Source organism: Pteronotus mesoamericanus, unplaced genomic scaffold (assembly GCF_021234165.1).
Source record: "Pteronotus mesoamericanus isolate MK-2021 breed Mesoamerican mustached bat unplaced genomic scaffold, CSHL_Meso_final contig_134, whole genome shotgun sequence".
Lineage (NCBI taxonomy): Eukaryota > Metazoa > Chordata > Mammalia > Chiroptera > Mormoopidae > Pteronotus > Pteronotus mesoamericanus.
In genome coordinates, this window is record NW_026555061.1 from 3,315,785 (window position 1) to 3,339,456 (window position 23,672).

Consider the following 23,672-nt stretch of genomic DNA (forward strand, 5'->3'; position numbering starts at 1 on the left):
TTTTCCTTCATTTCACTTAATGTATCCTTCATATTTGCCTGGGTCTTTTTATGTCATTGCCTTACTCAGTGGGTTCTTTGAGCACCCTAATAACCAGTGTTTTGAGCTCTGCGTCTGATAAGTTGCTCATCTCCATTTTGTTTAGTCTTTTTCTGACGTTTTGTTTCGTCCTTTCACGTGGGCCGTGTTTCTTCGTCTCCTCACTTTGGCAGCCTCCCTGTGTCTGTTTCTGTGTACCAGGTAGAGCTGCTTTGCCTCCCTGTCTTAGCAGTGTGGCCTGCTGTGGAGGAGCAGGTCTGTAAGTTGTGTGGGGTGGGATCTTAGGTGGTGGCCAGGACGGGTCAACCCGTTTCACTGCCCTGTGGCCCTGTGTGGGGCAGGGCTCAGACAGGGGACAGCGCCACTGCCTGGCCTCTGGACGTTTGCCCAGGAGGGAGATGTCTCCTAGCACGCGCCTTGTCCCTAGTCGCTTCACTTTCTCCCCGAATGCAACTTGTGCTCCTCCAGCTGTTGCCCTGGTGCTGAACCCCAGAGGAGGTGGGTCTGCGTGAGTCCTAAGTCAGTCCTACTTCTCTGCAGGCCCTTTAAGAGGAGTTGCCTGATAATTCAGCATCTCTTCTGTTGCCCCAACCCCCACTGCTTTTACAGCCAGAAGTTCTGGGGATTTTTCTTTCTGGCACTGGAACCCTGGGCTGCTGGGTAGTCTGGTTGGGGGCTGGGATCTCGCGCTCCGGAGGCACCCCTCTTGATTTTTATCCACGACCCGTGAATGTGGGACCACGACACGTGACTGTGGGACTCCTGCGGCTCCAAGCCACTTCCACGGCTGCGGGCCTCTCTGCCCCTCTCCACCTCTCTCTGTGCCTCCGCCCCTCCTACCCATCTGGATGAATGTGGCTTCTTTAAATCCTTGGTTGCTGGACTTGCATACAACTCGATTTTCTGACAGTTCTAGGTGGTATTTGTTTTGTAGTCTAGCTGTAATCTTTTCTGCAGTTGTGCGAGGAGAGGAACTGTGTTTACCTACGTCCCCATCTTGATAGGAAATCTGGTTTGGATATTTTGAGTATGTCAGCTACCTCCCATGTGGTATAATGTTGATTGTTCTCTCAGTTAATGTTTCAGTTCGATCGCTATCAACTTCAGCTGATCTACTCAACTGCGGAGCATCATCCAGTGAGAAATCTCCAGCACAAAATTTCACAAACCACTTTTGACATGTTTGATAAATCAGAGCACCTTCTCCATACACTACACAAATCTTTTTTTATGTTTTATTTGTGTTTTTACCATTCTTGAAACAATAAAGCACATATGATGAAAATATTGCATATTTTCTTCCATCTTCAATATTAAAATGGCTACACAAAAGTTCACCAATTTTGATTAGAAGTTTTTAAATGCACACTGATATGACAGCTGTTACAATACAATCTAACAAAACTGTTTAAAATGAAGTGGAAGACAACTAAATGCTATCAGAGCCAGCTTACGGGGGAAAAAAAGTAACGAGCTTTTCAACCAACCCAATATCTGATGCTACCATATGGTAAAAATATGATTATGAATTAAGAATGTTTATCAAGCATTTTCCATATAGTAAAAATGCTGATACTAGAATGTGCATTTTAGACCATGAAATACTCAATGACTAACTAACAATTTTTGCTTTCCTGGAAGAGCAACCGTCTCATCTATCTGTCCACATGAACTCTACAGCTCTTCAGAGATTCTGGAATGGAAATCAACTGACTCTATTATGAGTATTCGTAAGCTCCCATAACCCCGGGTGAAGTCCTTTTTACTAAATACGTTTAATATGATACATACAAGTAGGTCCTACTATTGAAAGACAGCTAAAAACTTTGAGAACTCTCTGACTTCCTGAAGAGTCTGCCTAAGTAGACTTTTGAAAGAAATTAAAAAAAATAAAAAACAGAGATTCCAAATAAAACACTTGTTTGTGGTGGGAGCTACCATACATCCTGGTTTTTGTTTGATTTTTTTGTATTTGCAATGAGATCACGTTGCAAAATTATCATGCAGCATTCCCTAAATTACTAACTTATCTACATGGATGTCAGGAATTAACTTTAATGTTGACTTACACGGTGCTTAGGGAAAGTACGGAACTTCAAATTTAGCAACATAAAAGAAAATTACGTTCACACAGTTTCAAGAGGCAAGAAGGGAAACTCCCACGCTCAGTGAACAGGCGGCCACCGCTTCCCGCCCGGTTTGGTCACTGCAGTATGCCCTGTGCTTGGTGGCGCAAAGCAGACTCACCTGAGCGCCTCGGGGCCTTCGACAACTTATAAACTAACACTTTAAAAGTAAATGTTCCAGCACATATATATATTTTTTTTTTTTGAAAAGTACTTACCATCAACCAAGTAGCTACAAATCATCCATTTTTCTATTTATTTTTTAGAAATGGAAGACATATTTAAACTCTCCATACCATTTGTACCACATTTTAATAATATCGCTTCAAAAATTCATCTTAAATCAACGAAAACTGCAACATTAACAGAAAGTATCTAAAGGTGGAATTACTATGAAGAGAAAGGACAAACCCAAAACCTACTAATGTGTTCCAAAGACTATTAAAAAATAGCTTTCCAACATAACTCCCGGAAGACGGTAGAGCTGCTTCAGTGCTTTTGTACTGAGTGAACTGTACGTGTGAGGGGTAATCAATGAAGTTGCTGATTTTGCTGTGTCCCGGGGAGCGGAAAGAGGGGCGGTGGGGGTCATGCTATTTAAATCTCCATGTGGATCTTGGTTTATCTGCAATAATAAGTCCTAAGTGGGCTGCTAATTAACTCTACTTCAAACCACTCCCCCACTGGAGGACTCACAGGCGGAGGCTCTGCCTCCTGGGACGACTCACCGTTCATGTTCTTGAAGATGTTCAGGATGGGGAGGATCTGGCGGTAGTAGGGCACCAGGGCCTCGCCCACCATCTCAGCGGACACCACCAGGTGCTGGAGGACTTTGAGGGTGACACACATGACCTGCCGGTTTCGGAGGTTCAAAGCATCTAAACGGCAGGAAAAGAAACAGGACAAAATGAGAAGCATGAACCTCCACAATGATGAGGCGAATTGAGTGGGGGACCATTTACCCAAAGCGCTCTCTCGGGGACCTCACAGGGGGCGGGCCCTGTCGCCACAGCTTCGCAGGACCGCTGAGGCCAGCACCGCTATCGGCATCTTCTAGGGGCCGCCGGTCCTCCCCGCTGGAGGCGACCGGTCACCGCGCTCAGCACGCAGCTCCCACCTCTCCCAGGGAGGCCGGGAGGGGCAGGAGACACGAAAGGGGGCAGATCAGTCAGCCTCGCTGGAGCTGAGGGCGCCCTGACGGCGACAGCAGATACATTTTCAGTGAACAGTCCACACTATTCTCGGCGCCGTTACCGTGAAACCAAAACCTGTTTGGGGAGGCGGGCTGCGCGTGTGTGAGCGGAGATTACAGGCCAGTTACAGACACGGCGGTTGTTTCCGGTGGAAGTGAACACAAACTGACTGTTCCTGCTCTCGGGCACGCAGGGAAGAAAGCAAAATCCTAAATGTTCAGAACTTCAAAAGGAATCATCATAAATAACTCCAAGAGACCAAAGAAGTACAAAATGTTCCAACGAACCCCTGTGAGCGCCCAGCAACAAGCGGTGCTGCGCAGCAGGACAGGAGACAGGAGGGTGCCCCCTGTTCACTGGCCCGGCCGGGTCTGGACGGGGCGTCTGCTCCTCCCCGCGGGGCGGGGTCAGAGGGCCGGCCCAGCGCTCGGATCGCGGACTGCCCGGCCTGGGCCGCAGCGCGGCGCTTCCCTGGTCCCAGTTTCCTCGACCATGGGAATCCGTCACTGACTTTCTAGGATGACTGCAAGTTCGAAGGTTTGTATAGAAGAGCTATATAAAGCACGTATTATAGAAGATGATTCAAACGGGGTGACTTATCCACTGTGATGCCCCAGGCTATTCCAAGACAAAGTCAAAGGCTCTTATTTGTAAGATGTTCCACCTTCTAAAAAAAAAAAGTTTGACTGTGACCTTAAAGTGTGTGCCACGCATGGAGGGACAAAAGGCACCCGGCTGTCAAAAGGGATGACGCCACGCTCAGAACGCCTGTGAGGCCGCCCTGACCGCATCCTTGAATTCCAGGTCACGCTTCCAATCACCTGAATCTTGAGAGCCCTCCAAATTCAGTTTGTTCCAAAGATAAGGTTCTGCCATAGACTTTCTCTTGGCCCCATTTCCCATACTCAGTAATGCTACAGCCGGGTTCCCAGCCAGCCAGGGTCAAGTTCTGTTTCTTAGCCCTCACGTTCTTCTTGTCGCCACGTCTTCTTGTTCTGTCTTTGGAATATCTCGTGAATTTATGTCCTCCCACCCAGCCTCCCCTCCGCCCCGCTGGTCCCCCCACCCTCCCCTCCACTCCTCTGGGTTCCCATCCTCCCCGACACCCCCCTGGTCCCCCCATCCTCCCCCTCATCCTCCCCGACACCCCAACCGGCCTTGCCACACTGCCGCAGGATGCACCTCCCTAGAGCCTGTCTAATGGCGGCAGCATCTGCTCAAAATGTGGAGTCAGCGTCCCCCTGACGCCACTTCCTACAGAACAAGGTGCACGCTAGCCAGTCACGAGGGTGACACTTCGGGTAAGTTTGAACCCAACTGAATTCTCAAGAAAGAATCTAAGACGGTAAGTTATTTAGTGGTTGCACAGCTATTTCCTCTGGAACCACAAACAAGTTCTTAAAAATAAAACGTGGTCAGTGTCACTGTCGCCGGCAGCCAAGAGGGAGCTGGGGTGGGGGCGTGCGCACCCCGGCAGCTCCCCAGCCCCTCAGGCAGCGTGCGTTCTGCTTGGGAGCAAACACAAACAGAATGGAAGGAGACGGCTCGGGGAGCCAACCTAAATATAGCTCTGGACGGCTCATTACTCCAGCATTTAGCCACAGCGCAGGCCATACCATATGTGTATTCTGGAAAACAACTAAAAACAGAATGCTGCAATTTCGCCCAAAGCTTTAGGAATGAGACAGTCAAGAGCAGGGCGTCAGAAAACCAGGGGAAGGTGGAGAGGAAGCAGGGCACCCAGAGGTTCTCACAACCAGTTGGGGGTGGGGCGGGGCTTTTTTCTGGTCTTATCACAACGAAAACTTCTGTCTTTCCCAGAAGTCAGCCGTCACCAAACCCTGCCTACTGATCCAGCGCAGTTTCACAGAGAGAGCCGGGAGCTTGCAGAGACCTTGTTCTGAAGGTTATGGGCAGCAAGCACGCGTTCGGCAAATGCACCAGCGAGTCCCCACCTGTGTTGGTTGGGGACTGCACAGAGCTGAGAGGGCTCAGGCACATGCTGGGGCTGACACTGAGCACTTTGATTGCATTCATTGCTTAAATCCTCGTTCACCAAAGGCTTACTGAGTGTGTGCTATGTACCAGTTGCTGTTCTAGGAATCGGAACTATAGAACAGAGCAAGACACACACGGTACCGCCCTCCTGGGGGGTGTGCAGTGCAGGAGGAGAGATGAACCTGTCCTGCAGGTATGATAAAGGTTCATAAGACGGGAGGAGTATTTAAACAGCAACTCAGAAGGGGCATTCCGGCCAGTCCGGAGAGCAGGGGATGCTCGCGGGCGCAAGGCAGGCCCCGGCACGGAGGGTATCCCAGGAGCGGGAGCCGCGCGCTAGAGGCTGCCCGTCTTGGGAAGAGGAGTCCCCTCTCCCCACAAGCCCCGCCCCCGCCCCCACGGATCGCGTTCTCTTCAGTGAGGTGCAGGCAAAGCCTCGGGGAGCGCACACACAGCCCTCCAGGTGGTTCTATCACTGTGTATGTATTTTTACAGGTGTGCGTCGACGCAGAAAAGGAGGTGCGGCTGCACCGCTTCCGCAGCCGCCCAGCGCCAGCTCCCCTGCGGCCTCGGCAGCCCAACAGAATCGGGTGTTGGACATGCTGGGCTCCCGCCTTTGCTCTCCTCTCGTCCTTCTCTCCCACCCCGCTCCCCGAACAGGACTCACAGCCACACGCAGCTGCATGTTTCATGAACTGCGTTCTGAAGGTTAGACGTTGCAACAGAGCTGCAGGAGTGTGTTTTTAGTATAGATTCAGATAAAGGTATAATTGTGTATGTAATTCTCACTACATTTTGTGGGTTTGGTTTTGTTTCTTTTTTTTCCCCCCAAAAGCTTTCCTGTTGACATTGAAAACTCACGGGTAGGAGAACCTGCTGGGGGTATCGGAAGCGACCGCTGTCCAGGCAGCGCTAGGGCCCGCCTGGCGGCTGTAGGAAAGCGTCCGGCCGCCGCAGCGGCGCCAAGAGCTGGCCTGTCGCTGCGCCCCCTGCTGGGGTGTGCACGCCATGCACGCAGGACGGCGGGCTCGCGTGGGCTCGCCGGCTACCGCTGCTAGAATGCGGCCATCAGGATATGCTGAGTGAAGTTTTTATATGTATGAGTAACAATAACGTCAAACTTTTGTTGATTAGCTTTATGCCTATATGTAGAGTTAATTGATCACTTAGGGATAAATTAATTCTCTCTCTCACGATGGCTTGTAATAATATCTATTAGCGAATAATTATTTCATTCTATTACAACCCCTACAAAGTGACATGGTGGCGTTAAATGTTATTGGACTGCCAATGACCGACAAGTATCCGGTTCTCAAAAACCCAAAAAGTCCAAAAGTCCATTACGTTTTCTTCTTACGATGGCTCGAGTAGCACTTGACTTTAACTTCATTTAAAACACTTTTGTTAGATTGTATTGTGACGGCTGTCATTAAGTTAAAAAAATTTTTAAATGAAGTTCTTTTTCGTTAGAAAAGCTCCTTAACAGATATAAAGAGAATATGACTCTCTAGCTTGAAAAGCAGGAAATGTGTTTATCCCCGTGCGGACGGCCCTGAAAGCTGCTCTCAAGACTTAAGTGAGGACTTTAAATTTAGAATTTAAATGCTTTTTATCCTTTCTTATTTTCTGGATTATTCAGAGTTATGGTTTTGGAAAGGGCCTTGCTCGAGAAACCTACTGGCACGGCAGGCCAGCCCGTGGGACCTTTCTATTTAGAAAACTGGATCTCTATTTGCTGCTTACTGCCTCCAAGAATTGCCAAGGAGGTAGAGGCTTCAGATATGGAGAAACTGCTAAAGAATAAGGAAAAATAATTTAAAGTCCAAGTGGTAAAACATTCATCTTAGCTTGTTATAAATTACATGTATGATTTTCTCAAGCATAAAATCTATTATTGCTATAATTTTTGTAAATTGAGAACATTTTCTACTATTAGATATGGTTCACTACTGTGGAATCATGAGAAATGGAAATATTTCTACTTCTTTTAATACTAGAACACCAAACAAAACACAAAAGCAAACAATGAATTCTAAAAGATACTTTTAACATGTTACTATAAGTGTTAATGTCCTTGATATAAAAAAGCTATCACAAACCCAGGACAGATGAAATCTTCTACTTTAAAAATGGGCAAAGAATGTGACTGGATAATACACAAATTAATAAATACAAATGAACAACCGCTATTCTAAAATGTTCAACTTCAGCGATAATCCAATGAAATAAAGCACTACTTCATCACTTTAAATACCATGTTAACAAAACGTTTTTGAAAATGGAAAACTTTGGGAAAAGCGGCTCCCGCACAGGCGCCACGCTCTCGGCCACCGCCAGCTCCGGAGAGCAGCGGCTGCGGGCCTGGGCCGCGCCCTTCCCTGCGGGCTCTCGGTGGAGCGGGGACGCAGCACAAGGCTGCGTCGGGGAGCGCGTCAGAAGGACTTCCATTTATAATTAGAGGCAACCTAACTGCTTCAAAAACAATGGCTTGTTTAAATACAATCTAGTATGTCCATACAATGGAAAATTATAGTTAATGAAGTCATCTAACAGAAAAATATCTTAATGATAGGAAATGTAAGATACAGGTGAGTAAAGAAGTAGGTTATAAAGCATATTTTCACTATAAGCTCATGTTATGGAATAAAATGCAAATAGAAAATACTGGAAATTTACATATTTAGATGCTAACCATAGCATTTTTTCATAGGTACATTTAGACACAGGATTTTATCCCACCAAAAACCAAACATTTTACACTACTTATGAAAAAGTATGAACACTCTTTATATACTTCCCTAAAAACATTATTTTTTATGATTATAACTTTATATGTGTTTAATGTAGTAGAATTTAAATGCTTTTTATTCTTTCTTATTTTCTGGATTATTCTTAACCATATATATTTTCAGACAAACTTTAAAATAATTTGGTCAGGTTAAAAAATCTGCTTGGTACTTCGATTAAAATTTCAACAAATTTGGAGAATAATTTTAGAGAAAATTATCATATGTACTACTCAATCACTGAATCTTTCCATTATAATATATATGTATTTCAATTTTTCTTATTTTTAATAAAAGTGCTTGGAAAAGCTTTATAGTAGTTTTCATGCAGATTTTGCATAGTTTTGTTAGATTTACTCAAAAAATTTTACATTTTGTTACTGTTTGTGTAAGATCATTTTATCCCAATATGCTTTCTAAAAATTATTGATAATAAATATATAAAAGCATGTGATTTTTGTATATTTATTTGTTACTGTGAACTTACTTAATTCCCTTACTGGTTCTAATTGTTTTTGAGCAAATTCAGTTGCGTTCTATAAGTAATATCAAAAAATTGTTAAATTGATCTTTGCTTTCTAATTATTTTTGGTCATATGAAAGAGGCCAGATTTCCAAAAAATATATAGTGTTTTAATGCCTAGATGAGCTATCTTAGTTTTTCACCCATTCTTATTTTTTCTTAAATAATTGATTTTCATTTTATGTGTAAAATATAGATGTAATATATTGTCATTTAACCATTTTAAGTGTAGAAGTCGATGGCTTTAATTACATTCACAGTGTTGTACAATTATCATCATTATCAATTTCTAAAACTTTTTTATCATCCAGAACAGAAATTCTATAACCCATTAAACAAAAACTCCCCATTTCCCTCCCCTCCAGCCCCCAAGTAACCTCTAATCTACCTTCTATCTCTGTCAATTTGCCTATCATAGATGTCTTAAAGTATTTTAAGTATTATTTTTCTGAAGTTAAAATACTTCATTAATATTTGAGATTGTGGGCCCAACATCCTATCAGTTGAATTAGATTGAGGTGAGCACACATTTTGCTAGCGTAGAGGCACTAACCATATAATATTAAATTATAGGCTAGAACAACCAACATATGTTTTCAAACGAAATCTAGGTTTTGAAATGATAGAAATGTTTCTTCTTGCAAAACAGAACATGCTCTCTGCGCAGCCGGACACGGGGCGGGCTGAGCGCTCACATTTTTGGACAATTCGGGCATTGCCGGTTTAGCTCTGCTACTAGGCCTGGGGCGAGCCTGTAATAAGGTCGCCAGTGTTGTCTTAAATCCATCGTTTTCTAGTGAGGTTTACGTTAAAAAGCATCCCTTCTCCTCTCATCCCATACAGGAAGGCGCCATCTTTATGCAAAATTCAGATTCCCCATGAAGCTCTGCCATTACAAGGAACACGTGTTCACTCTTTTGTTTTACAGACAAGAACACATTCTGACTTTCGGACCCCAGAACACAACTTAGTAGTTAGGGAGCGTGCTCGGCCCTTCTTTTCACGACACAGTTAGCTGTAAGGGTGAAAGTCCTCAGCGACCTGGACGGTCTCAGCAGCCCAGTCACCACGCGCCCCGAGAACCCACCGCACTTCCTGGACTCGAAGGGGCTGAGAGCGGGAGTCCCGCACACTCCCGCGCAGCCTGTGGCCGCGAGGCTGGGCCCGCGCTTGCTCTCGCACCTGTCCAACCCCTCCAGCAGCGACGGAGAGTAACCCGATCAATGCCCTGCTTTGTAAGAAAGTGGAGTCTTGGGGGCTGAGTCTTGGGGGCACCCTGCCCCCCGTCCCTAGCCTGCCGGCTCAGCTCCGCTTGAAAGAGTGGGGTGACAGACGGGACACCGACAAAAGGAAGGAGGGAAGCCCCCCTTGGTGCAGTTCCACAGCTAAACCAGGCGACGCTGCTTCTAGCCACTGAGGCCCCGCATCTGCCCTGGCCGGGAAAGGGTCCGCCGCGCAGACACAGGGGGAGGCGTGAACTAGGGAGGTTATAGCACACACAAAACAAGAGAGTGGAGACCCGTGCCGCAAAATAGAAAGAGGGGTGAGCACGTCCGGCTCCAGGAAGGAGAGGCCCTTTCTTCCCCAAAGAGAGAGTCTGAAAAACAACACACTGCTAAGCCCGACATCAATATCTGGTTCAGTCCTGGGACTGATTTGGCAAGTGATCTGAGAGCTCCCAGGAAGACAGTATGACGCTGGGGGCCCACGGGCTCCCCGGAACCAGCCGGGCCAAGCACAGCTCACAGCCCGACAAGTTCCCTCGCTGGGGCCCATAAGCTCCACCAGCGGGCAGCTGGCCTGGCTTCTCTCGTAGGCAAGATGCAGAAATGGTTGAAAAGTTAGACTTTTCCTCCTTTATTTTTAAAAGACTTAATTTATTTATTTTTAGAGGGGGAGGAAAGGAGGGAGAAAGAGAGGGAGACATCAATGTGTGGTTGCCTCTCTTGTGCCCCCTACTGGGGACCTGGCCTGCAACCCAAGCATGCGCCCTAACTGGGAATCAAACCCGTGACCCTTCGGTTCTCAGGCTGGCGCTCAGTCCACTGAGCCACACCAGCCAGGGGACTTTTTCTCCTTTAATCGTGTGAACACTTGAACTCAAGCAACAGGCACTGACGGTTTGGTGCCACGCCGCAGAGTCCCCACTGGGGCACTGGAGAAGTCTCTCCCTGACCCAGTCCACTTCCTCTGTGAGTCACTAAGCAAACCTAGCTCTCCAGGACAATCGGAATCCATTTTCTTTTTGCATTTTGTAACCCAAGTAATTCTAAGTAATATATACCCTTTTCCCCTAGTTTCAGAACAAATAAGATATTTCCTTCTTAAATTAAAAATCTTTGCTACTTTTTATAGTCATTACCACTTTCAAAAGAATCTACCTAGAAAATTTCAAGGTCTATAAGTAAAATGAATCGACCACAAATAAAAGATAACTCATTTCAATGGTACTAGCTCCTTTCTAATTGAACAGAATTCTCAAAACAATTTTTGTATTATGATATGGATCCTCACATTTCATCCTTATTTGGTCCACCTTTTCCATTGGGTGTTCTTTAACAGGAGTATTTTTCTTTAGAAAATGGCACTGTCCAGGCAGCTTCAGCTGTGTCCGTGCAGGTTTGCCCTTTCTAGCTGGGTGACCTTGACTCATTAGCGTTCTCCTAATGAGGCCGCCGTCGTGCGGCTGTCTGTTTGTAGGTCAGCGCTGTTCCAGGATTGTTTTTAGCAGCCGGGGTCGCCTTGCCTTCTGGTCGACCACCGCGCAGATGTGTGTTGCTGCCCAAACAAAGAATCACATGCGAGGGTGTAGATGAATAAACAAAACTGTACTCTCCCCGCCTTAATAATTTCTCCAATAAATGGAAAGCATCGTATCATTATACTCTTTATTTGTTGTTTCATATTAGGAATTCTTTCGAGATAGTTTTTATGTTGCATGCAGCGCAGTGGCAAGCCCAAATGGTACTTCACACATTTGACTGTGAGGCCTACACCAGTTTCAGTATAGGTGGCAGCTATGTGCCTGCTTGAATTAATTTTGCAAATATTTCGACACATCTACTGTGTACTAGCCAGCACTTCAGATGCTAGAGTGTATTACTTTCTAACATCAGGTTCTAGATGACGTGAGAGGAAGATGTAAAGTTCTGGGGGAGCAGGAAGAAGGTGGGAGAGGGCTGGAGTTGAGGGGCGGGAGGGCGAGGGGAAATAGAACAGCGCTTGGGGGAAAATCCCTATTGGAGCTCAGCTCAAGCTCCCCTAACGTCAGCCACTCGGCAAGGTGCAGTCAGGCATCCCTGGGAGATAGCAAAGGGGTGGAATGAGGGGACCACAGGGCAGGTTCTGTAGCCCCGTCGGGCCAGAGCACAGCATGCACAGAAAGAAACTAAGAAATAAAGCCCAAAGCTTGATTTGCAGCCAGGTATGTAGTGAGAGTCCTTGAATATCATGCCAAAGAATTTAAAGTGGGCAGAAACGGGGCGGGAGTCTGTCCTTGAAAGATGAACGTGCGCCAGGTAGGACTGTTGAAAGGTTTTCCCACTCAGAACCAAAGCGTGCACCCTGGGGCAGAAAGAAGTGGGGAAGGGGATCAGAGGAGAGTTCTGGGCTAGCAGAGCAGGTAGAAAACTGGAGGGTGGAGGTCCCGGGGGCAGACACGCACAGAGGGGCACACTGAGCACCCGGGAGAGGCTCGGCCTCGGCTGACCCCTGAGCGCTGGGCACAGCAGGGATGCTCGCCAGGCCTAGAGGATGAGCTGAGGCTGGAAGATGGAAGACCTTTTGCTGCTGTCCGCAAAGTTTGGAGTTGATGTTGAACAGGTTAACTGTCTATCAGATTTAGAACTGACGCGCTTCACATGAATGTAACAGAATTCAGAGACTCTAAAATATATTGTTCCTAACGTCCATGGTATGATGGCGTGTTCTGGGCCCCGTGAGATCAGACAGGCCCCACACGAGGGCTGGCCCGTGACCGGGGAAATGTGCCAGCTTCTGGGGCAGAGCGTTCATTGTCACAGAGACCCTTCTGAGGTTGGGTTTCCCCTGCTGCTGTGACCAGTGACGTTTGTCAGGCTAGGTCCCCAAGCCACAGCGATGACTAGAGCCCCCGCCCACCTGCCACAGGCACGGAGCACGCGAGAGAGACACCTTTGCTTTAACTCACTCACTGCTTTGAGGTTTTTGATTTTGGAGACTGGTTGCTATTGCAACCCAACCGAGCCTGCACTGATTAACCAAGCTCCCTTCATCATATTGTAAAACTCTCCTCCAGTCTCAGTTTGTTTTCAAAACGCAACATGTGAGACCGAGAAGTGTCAGGCCATTTTAGTCCCAGTGGGAGCAGAGAGAGGGAGGGGCCACGGACAAACATCCCCAGGAAGAGAAAGAAAGCCGTGGGGCATCTGATGTTAGGAAAGCAAAATTCATTTGCTAGATCCTGAACTATTTGGAAAAAAAAAAATAGTACAAATTAAGCAAACAAAACAAGAGGCAATTATCAACGCTAAGAAAAACAAGCTAAGGAAAGTAATGTAATCACGGTCGCTGTGTGATTTGCCGAGAACTGTATGTGATCACCATGGTGTTAACGACAGCTGACTGATTCCACTGTGACGTGGCTGTTAAAGGGTGCCGGGGTGGGGGACGAAGGGGTGTCCGGGGAGGAGAGGCACCTTCCTATCACCCCTCGGTGACCAGCTGGCCACACCAAAACCATGTGGCCAGGACAACCACAGAGTGGGGACAATCTCTCAAAAAAGTTCCCAAACCAAGTCTTTTGTTTCCTTGTCATTAGTGATTATTTCTCCCATTTATTTGTGGTGATTACAGACTATTTATGTGGGGTGTTTTGACCACCACTTTTTATGTTTATAAGCTCCCTTGGCTGTTTTGAAAAAGTCGTTGCCTTTCTCAGAGTGTTCACTTTTCTTGTCTGGTGCAGCATAACCTGGGGGTTTGTCGGACACGCTGCATCCTGGCCGCTACACAGCTGTGTGGCGGCGCCTGCATTTTCCCAAAGTCCTCAGACGATGTGCCTGCACAGGGAAGCCTGGGGAGCCGCTTTAGACAGCAACTTTCAACTAGTGCGCTCAAGGATTTTTAAAATGGGCACTGACCTCTTTTCCCTTAGACTGTCAAATAAAAAATGACAACAGCCAACACAACAATAGCCACCCAATGTGAATGAATCAAAATTATATCTATTTTTTTTTTTTTTTTTGTCAGATAGGCAAGGAATGAATCTTTTGGTGTTGCAGCAGCATTTCGGGAATCAGTTTGTGGTGTCGCGAGGTGGGCCAGGCTGACGGTCGCTGCGCGGGGCAGCGGGCCCGGCACGCAGGGCGGGTGAGGGCGGCGGGCTCGGGGCCGGAGGCCAGGCAGCAGAGCTGGCGGGCGTCTTACCGTGTCCCAGCGCGAGGCCCGCTCTTCTTACAGGGGCACACGCAGCGCCATGAGCTCTGACTGCTGTTTCTAGGCACGATGTTGCAGCCCATGCAACGGGTCATCGCGGTTATGTCTTTATCACGAACGTGTTTATCAGTATAAGTGAATTCTCTTTACACACCTGACGCTGTTCTTACATTAAATTCCGTGTTTCTAAAGTTACCATTGCATCTCCTCCCTGCAGTGTTATCAGCCTTAGCGTTGCTTAAAACCCACCCTGGATTCCAGAAACGGACGGTCAGCTGGCCCCGGCTCTCAGCCTCGCAGGACATCAGGTACTTTGCTTTGCCTTCATAGATACTAGTTAAAATTTGCGAAAAGCTGTCAAAGAACTTGGTGGCTGGTGACAAAAAAGGTAATTTCTGCCCCTGGAGAGAGTCAGCGTGGTACTAATAGTGCCTGTGAAAGTGAGGTGCACACACAGCCGTTCGCAGTCTGCCCGCGGCGGGCGTGGGCCTGCTTCTGGATCAGCCAGCCGCGCTGCGGACTTCCCCCGCAAGGCTCGGTCTACGCGCCCAGCACGGTTTGCGCGGGGCTGGAGCCGGGCCTGGGCCTCATAGCCCATCAGTGTTGGTTCCTGAGAAATGCTTGGCTTTTAGTGACGTGACCAGACTGAGAAGGAACGAGCCACGTCAGGCTCCGAACAGTGCCCAGGACGAGCTTTCATTGTTTCTGGAAACTTAAATCATCGAATTCATACACAGTTAATGTTCCCTGACAAGTCCTATGTACTGGGTTCTTAATGATGTTTCCACTCATTGGCAAACGGCCCCCTGTGTGTCCACCGTAAATTGTGTCCTTAGAACACATCGCTTCTCTCTTAACTCACTTAAGTGCCTGCAAAACACAACTCGAACAAGAGTGAACAGCGGTTCACCTTGGCCTGCAGCGCTCTAATTTGGTGCGTTCGTACTGTAAACAGTATAATCAAGACATTCCTTAGAAACTCTTTCTGCCCTCACTGTTTCCCACGGACCGGGGGAGGCCCCGGAGAAGGCGGGGACCCCAGTGCGAGCAGCTTAAGGAGGTGAACGGGCTCCGGGTGCTGCTGCTGTTCCGATGGGTGCAGGAGGGGGAGGGGAAAGGGGCGAGTGTCCTGGACCATTCTTTCTTTTACTACTAAAACGTGTGCATTTGGCCTAGAGTTTAACGTACTCGAGAGTCGTGGCCTGTCAGAACAAACCCCATTTGGAAGTGGTTTTCGAGTGGCCCAGCGCGGGCCACACTCCCTGAAGGCCAGGCGTCCCCTCCCTCAGCTGACCGGCGAGGGAAGGAGGCCTGCTGTTAATAAAGTCCCTGTGAGGGCCCTTTCCCTGTGCCTGCTAATTGCCGCAGCGGGGGCGCCGGGCTTCCCTGTGGCTTCACTTCCCGGTCCAGGGGGAGTGTGGAGGGTGGTCACAGGCGCCTCACGGGGCCTCCAAGGCGCAAGGGCACGTTTCAGAGTCGATCCAGCCTACGCCGTGATGGCAGTGGTGCCCCAAGCCTCGAACGCTAATGAAATGGATCCGAATCCCAAGGTGACCACAGATAAAATTAGATGATCCAGACTGTGGGAAAGGACCCCTTGTTGAACTATTTTTTTTTTCTTGTTTTGGACAAACCCCTTGGAAAGAGCACCCTGAGACAGACAGGGCGGGGTTCCCCCAGAGCCTCGGACGCCAGGCAGGTGTCCTGTCAACCATCCTGGGGGCGGGGACTCAGGGAAATTCAGGGTGAGCGGCGCAGAGCCCTGCTCATCCCTCGCAGCCGGGCTGGAAGGGCCCGCGTCAGGCCCGTGAGGGGCCGGGGCCGCTCTGCTGTGGAGGCAGGCGGGGTGCGGGGGGGGCCAGGGGGGGCAGGCCGCCGGCCCCAGGGGCACCAACACTCTGCTGCCGTCAGCTGCAGCACGGAATGGGGGGGCTCCACAGTGGGTGGCGAGGGGGCTGGGGCGGGGCCGGCCTGGCCCTTCGGAGGGGAGAGACTGGTTGTCCCCTCCTGGAGGGTGTCCCAGGAGGATGGCCCGGTCCCAAGGGCCAGCAGCAGCAGCTGGGGCAGCCAGTGGAGGAGGCTGGACAGGAAGCCAGCCCCCCAGGCCCCGGCCCAGGGGCGGGGAGGGGGCGTGAAATCTCGGAACCGGTCCGAGAGGGGCCGCCTGCAGACAACTAGCCACATGCCCGAGCGTGGCCACAGAAAGGAAGCGTCACCTCATTCACAGACAAGAAGGAGCGGGGGCAGCGTCCCTCACAGGGTGAGTGCCCCGAGCAGCCTGTCCTGGATGGACATTTTCAAGGATTCAGTAAATAACACGAGCCTTTCTCCCTTCCAGTTTTTTCCCTAAAATGATGAATCCTACTACTTGGAAGATACCACATGTAAGTGGGCTTCTACTGTGATTTAAAAGGTAAAGAACTGGGAAGGTGGCGGCCGCGGGTACACAGACTCACCCTCACCTGCTGCGGCAGGTGCGGGCCTGCGTCGCAGCGGCGCCACCGCGGCGCACCCTGAGTCAGCCTGAGCGCCGCCGGCAGCCGAGGCTGTTCGCGGGCCAAGCCGCAGGGCGGCGTGCTGGTGGGACGTGTCAGGCGGCTTGGGACGGGACGCGCGGCCCACCCGTCCGCCTACGGAAACCCCTGCGCACCGGGAGCCAGCCCAGCCCGCTCCGTGAGCGTTGGCAAGCTGTCAGGACGCGCGCCCAGCAGGCAGCGGCGCGTCTGCGCCGCGCACTTACTCTTCATCGGGATGATGAGCTGCGGGATGACAGGGAGGACCTTGTTGCCGCCGTGCTCCAGCATGTCATGGACGCCCTGCCGGGCGAAGAACTCGTAGGGAAACGTCATCTCGCAGAGCCCGTCAAAAAACAGGGGCAGGTAGTGGTGGTAGTCCAGCTTCTCGATTTCCACCTGGAGGGACAGAGAGAGAGAAGGGCCCCGTGAGCCGGCGCAGGCCCAGAAGGCCGTCCGGCCCCGGAGGGCTCCGTTAACCAGCGCCTGGGTCACCGGGTGCTAAATTCGCCTGCGCTTCGGCGCGCCCTGCTTCAGCATTGCTATGACCGTCCGGTGAATGGTCCTAGGTCGTGTTCCTCGTCCTCCCTGTCATTATTAAATGCAGGCTGTCATGGTCTGAGCCCACGTGAACGTTGTTGTACCTCGCTTGTCCCTCATACCGTTTTCCTCTCTTCCCCTGGTGTCGCGTTTAAAGAGGGTCCCTTCTAACGAGCTGATAGCTGCGGCTGTTTGCCCCTCCCATTTGACATGGACGTTTTCAGAAAGCAAATGGGGAGTGCATGTGTGATTCTTACTTTCAGAAGTTTTGAAAGAGAAATAAAAGCAATATGAGAATGGATGAAGGGAGAGAGAAAAGGGGAAACGGTTGAGAGAGGGCACAACGGAATGCGAGCCTGGGAGAGAGGGCCTGAGGAGGAGGGCTGTCTGAGCGTCGGCCTCCCGGCTCGCTGGCCGCAGCGGCCCTGTCCCACCACGGACGGTCTTTGGTGAGTTCTTTTTCTGACCTGTGTATCAATTATTTGGCCTATCCCTTATCACTGCAGATCAGTTGCCTGAACAATGGAATAACAACTGGCCCGCAGACTTTGAGGTCACAGACTTCAAAAGCTATAGATACTGTTCCAACTGCTACAGGATGCAATTTTTATGAGTAGCTTTCTTTTCTCCTTGAATATCTCCTAGGGTTCCTTTATTATTATTGCAACATTGTTTCAGCTGATGAATTTGGCCTCTGCCCTGGGAAACCCTCTTACATTCCATTCACAACCAGGCGCTTTCGTGGGCATGATCCATAACATGCCTGATTTCTCTCTTGTGTACTTCTCTCTCTCCCCGAGAGGAGCTCCTTCCGGCTCCTGACCACGTTCACTGCTTTCTACGGCGAGCCCGTCGCCTCCTCAGCCACAGCCTCCCTTTCCAGCCCACTTCCCCGCCTCTCCTGCGGTCCCTTTCCCCAGTCGCCAACGACCTTCACTGTGTCCAGACCTCCAGGGCCTTTTCTGTTCCCATCTGCGCCACTCAGGGGACCTCGCGAAGCTGACTTTTCTCAGCCTCCTGACTCCACAGCGCCCAGACAAGGGGCCACCTTCGATCGCCTTCCTTCAAAGGCTGCGTTTTCTCTCTCAGCACACCGACAGCCCTGTCTCCCCACGGGTTCTTCCTTCGCCCATGTCCCCAGCCTTTGGTCGCTGTCAGCTTCACGCAAGCCTCTAGTGAGCCTCCCCGGACAACTGCGGCCGCCTCCAGACGCCTCCCCGCTCCCACATTTGCCCTCCTGCTTCCGTTACTCCCGTTCTCCACACGCGTGGGTCCTGGCTGAGCACCCCCAGGACCTCCCTGAGCGTCCCCAGCCCCTGTGCCTCCCATGTCCCCCTGCGAGCGCTGCTGTCTGGCGACTCGGTGCCTCCCGTTCCCCACCGACCCTGGCCCCCCAGAGTCCCCCTCCAAGACCGTCTTTGGATATGCTGTTCCCTTCCCTGAGATGCTGCGTCGCCGGCGCGGCTTTGAACTGCTGTCAGTGCAGGGAGGCCCTCTTCCCAGCACCCGCTGCACGGCCCGGCTTTCTCTGTAGCCCTCATCATTTATTCATCACGGCTCGCAAGGCCTGCTGTTCAAGGAGCTTGTCATTGCCTTGAGAGGTGCCTGGCCCGCCACAGGTGAGTGTTCAGCAAGCACAGGCTGAATTTCAATTCTGACCTTGTGGATCTGTCCTGTGTGAACTCTTTGGCAGGGCTCCCCAGCTGAGGAACAATGGCCGGGTGACCCGTGACCATCCCTGGACCGCGGCTGGGGCCCTGGCAGAGCGTGCAGAGGGCCCGGGTGGGCCCAAGGCCCTGCGGCGGGAGGGGTGCGTGCGCTTCAATACTGTCGTGCAGTCTGCAGACACGATGCCAGGCTTCTCCGCCAGGATCCCGGGGATCATGTGCATTCCAGGAATTCATGAGTATTTGATAGATTATCGCGATGGGCTTCCCGGTGTTCCGTTTACCCTCGTTTCACTGGAAACCACAGGACACGATCTTCTGTTCTGTTTACGTTCGCAGCCCGGGAAAGAAGAGTCTCTGTTCTCCTGGTGCCGTAGGAGGCGGGCTTATGCACGTCTGGCCGTGAATAATACATTGGGTAATAATAATATAAAATCTTTTTTTAAAGTCTGGATTAGGAGCCACTTAAGATTAGAAGCAAAAGGTGAAGAAGGGATCGATGAAGACTGACTGTGGGCCTGTGTGTGTCTTTGTCACATGGTGGCCGCTGCCTCTAGGATTCCCTGACGGCGCTGGCTTCCTCCGCGCACTTCGATTTACAAAGGGTCATTTTAGTTGTTTATTTGGTAATAAATCTTTTTAAAAAACATTTTTAAATTAATTTGCTGTTAACTAATTTTTAAGCAAATGCTACACTTTACATGTCTTTAGTATTACCATGAACAGTACATTTCAAACTTTATAAAATCTGGAGACCTTCATTTAAAATTTATACCAAAAAATCCAGAATGAAAAGAAAGCTACGTGTAGCAGGGGCATCCAACCCACAGCCCATGGGCGGCCTGTGGCCCCACGTGGCTGTGAGTGTGACCCAACACAAAATCGTGAATTTACTTAAAACCTTTTCTTTGCTTATTAGTCTTCGGTAGTGTTTGTGTATTTACTGTGCAGCCCAGGACAACTCTTCTTCCAGGGTGGCCCAGAGACGCGACGAGGCTGGATGTCCCTGGCTGTGGCAGGACCCTGAACAGGGGCTGTTCTAGACGTGGCAGCCAAAATTGAGGGGTGACAGGCTGGTGGATGACAACTTGGACTATTCCAAGTCACTATTTTAAAAGCATCAAGTACTTTCATCATAGAATCTCTCCTTTAAAAATAGGTCTTATAACTTTTTAAAGATCACGTAGTACCTACAAGGTGATCTCTAAATCTTACAGTGACTTTTGGTCAAAAACAATAAAACTCTTAACTTGACCTAGGCTATCAAATATAACATTTCATCCCCATAACAAAAGTCTAAGGTCATAATGTCATATTGAAAGGTCAGAAATGCAATGAGATTAATGGTTTTCATAAAAAAAAAACAAACCCTCAAATCAGAAGCTTACTCTTACATTTTTCATATCCTTGCTTCAATTAGCACATAAAATCCCATTAGGAATCCCTGTTATCATGACTCTTAGAAGGATTCCCAGGGCCTTTCTTAGAGTTGCAATAAAAAAAGCATGCTTATCTATAAATATGCAATGGTCCCATTTGGACTACTTATGACAGTCATAGACAAAAACTGTAACTCGTTGTTTTTCATCTGCTGAGGCGGCGATGGTTTTATTCCAGGAGGCCTTACAGGTGACGCCGGCCTCCAGCACCGTCTGCAGAGGGTACGTGACAGATTTCAAACACACGTGCACAGCTCTTTGTCTAACGTGCACAGATATGATTGAGATGAATAACTGGAAATAATTTGTCTTTCTACATTTTCTCAGTGATACTGAATACACAGCTAAGATCATGTAATAGTGCATGAGATTTTTTTTTTTTTTAGTCCCAAAACATGACTTTTTAACATACAGAAAAAAAAATCCTCTTTAGTGTCAAAACGAGAGACTTCAGGCAGGGTAATGGGCCAGGCTGTTGTGGATCCTCAAACCGCTACTGAGCATAAAAACCACCAAGTGTGATTGATGGAAAGCTGAGGTCGGAAACCCGCAGCTGCTAGGGATGAAGGCAGAGCCCAGGGTCCTTGCGTGAGCTGGGGGTGATGCCATGTGACCCCAAGGAGGCTCAGCTACAGATTGGAGACCGCGCCTGAGGTATGGAGGCCTCAGGAGTTCGGAAAAAGAAGGAATTTGGCAGGAGGCGGGGGTTAAATTAAAGTCCTTCGTACAGCTAGTTCCCTTGAAGGCCTGTCCCACCAGCAAACAGGGGACCGGAGAGCCTCTTCCCGGGATCCGGTAGAAACAGGGAGAGAGGCTGATGTTTGACGAAGCTTCCAGTGGGGAAACCCTGCCCAGGCACAGGAACCCGCCGCAAATCTAGCGTCAAGGAAGTCAGACTGTGGAAAAGTAACTTGCGTTGCTTTGTAATGCATCGTTAACACGTGCATGACCTGGGTTGGACCCCCACTGCAGCTGACCGATCACCGGGGTAACGGAGTCACCGCGAGGGGACACAGCAGACCCAGGTGCCTGGGGATGGGTTCTGAAGCTAGCAACCCCAAAGAGCAGAGTAAAACCTGAAAAGAAATGTTTTTGGAGCATTTGAAAACATAGAAGACTATTTTACTTTAAAAAGAACCAAATAGGACCCCCAGAAAATGATGCCAGCGTTGACTTAAAAATCCAGTCGCTGGTGTGACAGGTAGACCGGCCGCCGCTGAGAGAGCTTTGGGGCCCAGGCGACAGAACCGAGAGGCTGCACGGGGAGGCAGGGCCCCAGGGCGGGCGGCAGGGACGCCCTGCCTGGGAGGCTCCCTCGCGGGGCTCCAGGGAGGACAGACGGCAGGCGAGGGCAGCACGTGCAGAGGCCGCGGTTCAGAATCTGCCAAAACTGCAGAAAGGTGTGGGCCTTCGGAGAGAAGACGGTCATCTCCGGAAAACAGCGAGACTCCTGGGTCGAGGGAAAGGTTTAGAAGCAAGTAAAACCCAAAGACAGATGACGCACCAAAGGTCAAGCTTAGACTGAACTTACATTTCTCATTCACAGAATAGAGGCCAGGAGGCGGGCTGGCGGCCCCTCAACACGCAGGAGGAACGGCAACAGCTAACCTCCAACGCGACGCTCCGCGGAACCACCAGGCGAAAAGGGGGCCAGCTCGGGCGCCGTCTGTCACCAAGACCGGGGGGCTTTGTTTTGCGCCCCCCGCCCCAGCCCCCACGGATCACTGTCCTTAGCAAGGGATAACATTTATTAAAAAGTAAGCTGAACAGAGGACAAAGAAATGACATGCAGGAAGTAACAGGACACAAACTGTTGAACAAATTGATGGGATTAGGTGAGCATTGACTATAAATATTTTAAAAATATGACAGTCGTCCCGTAAGCTGCGGTTACAGAGCGAAGCCCCAGTTCTGGAAAGGCAAAGTGGACGGGGCGGGAGCGGGGCGGCTCGAGGGAGAGCAAGGCCCTTTCTCCCACGGGACGGCACAGGGTCCTCGGTTGACTTTAGACTTAATTGGCTAGGTAAGCACATTGAAGTGTGAGGGTACTCGCCAAAAGAACAGAAATAAAGTCAACTTCCAGGAAAATCCAGCGCAGCGGCGGGGACTGGACAAAGCTCTCTCAGCCCATGGGCAGGCCGTAAACAGCCACCTGCCTCCAGCAAAGAACGCGGGGAATAGGATATACCTGCGAGGAAGTCCGATAAAGAAATAATATACGAACGATCCTAAGATGTGTAAATGGGTTAAATTCTCTTGTTAAAAGACTAATTTATGAAAGGGTACGCATATTGGCAATTTTGACACATTTCCAAGTGGTACTTCTGAGGGATGGTCACAAGTCATATCTCCATCATCAATAAATGATGTACCTATTTTTTTTTTTTACTACCTTTCCAAAGAGAAGGCTATCAAGGTTTGATTTTTGACACTATTACAGGTAAAATATATCTCACTGGTAGTTCACTGGTATTTCAAGGGTTGTTTTAACTTACGTTTCTCTTACTGTGAGCATAAACACCTTTCAAAGATACCTTTGAGAGATATTTGTATATTCTCTACTCTGAACTGTATTTTCATACCCTTTGTCTCCCCCCAACCCCCTAAGGACGCACTGACCTTTTGTGGGACCAGGTAAGGCGCTCTTCTATATCTGGGAGAATCATTCTTTGTGTGAAATAGCAGTTTCAAAAATTTCTCTTGCCATGCAGATTTTTTATGTTTTAAAATGTATCAGTCTCTTATGGGTTTTGAATGCTGAGCCATCATTAGAAAGAGTCCCCCCCCCCCCATTTTTTAGGAGAAATAGAAACAATTAGAAAAGATAATCTATAATGGTTTATTCTAGGACTTCTATGACTCTTTTCTTTATATTTAAGGCACTAACCCACTTCCTGTTCTCCTGGTGTAAGGGCTCAGGTGCGCTTCAACTCCTGACTCTTCTCCAGGTGGCTGCTCTGTTTTCCCAACATATTTGTTAGTCTTTCATGGATTAGAAGTATCACTTTGTCATAAAACCCTATTTCTTGACTTACTATTTTGTATCATTGGCTTTTCTTATTCATGAACCAGTACTGTCTTGATTTAATTAACACAACTGTTTAACAGACTTTAATATCTGATGGGCTAGTTCCCCTATTATTATTTTCCTTTTCTAGTTTTTTTTTAGTCATAATTTGTTTACTTTTCAATATGAAAGTCCGACATAAATTTTATATATAAGGTCTACTTAATGGACCTACGTGAAACCTTGCTTTTCAATAATTAGAGAAGACACATTCTTTACAAGCATATGTGAGATACTTCAGAAACTAAATGAGTAATAAGCCACAAAGTAGATCTCATGAAATTCCAAAATAATTTATGTGATACGTGTCACATTTTTTGGAGAAAATTAAATAACACATTATTAACTAAAAGATAGCCAAATTTT

At 48.9% G+C, this 23,672-nt stretch overlaps 1 protein-coding gene across 1 annotated transcript in view; it reads right to left on the reverse strand.

The window, feature by feature from the left end:
• The window catches only part of PACRG (parkin coregulated), a 386,248-nt gene that overhangs the window by 168,755 nt on the left and 193,821 nt on the right, over positions 1-23,672 (reverse strand). The window contains exons 3-4 of the mRNA XM_054595413.1: positions 16,821-16,992; positions 2,894-3,043 (exon numbers count right to left, since the gene is read on the reverse strand). Coding sequence (XP_054451388.1) covers positions 2,894-3,043; positions 16,821-16,992 — 322 coding nt within the window. The remainder of the gene's footprint in view (positions 1-2,893; positions 3,044-16,820; positions 16,993-23,672) is intronic.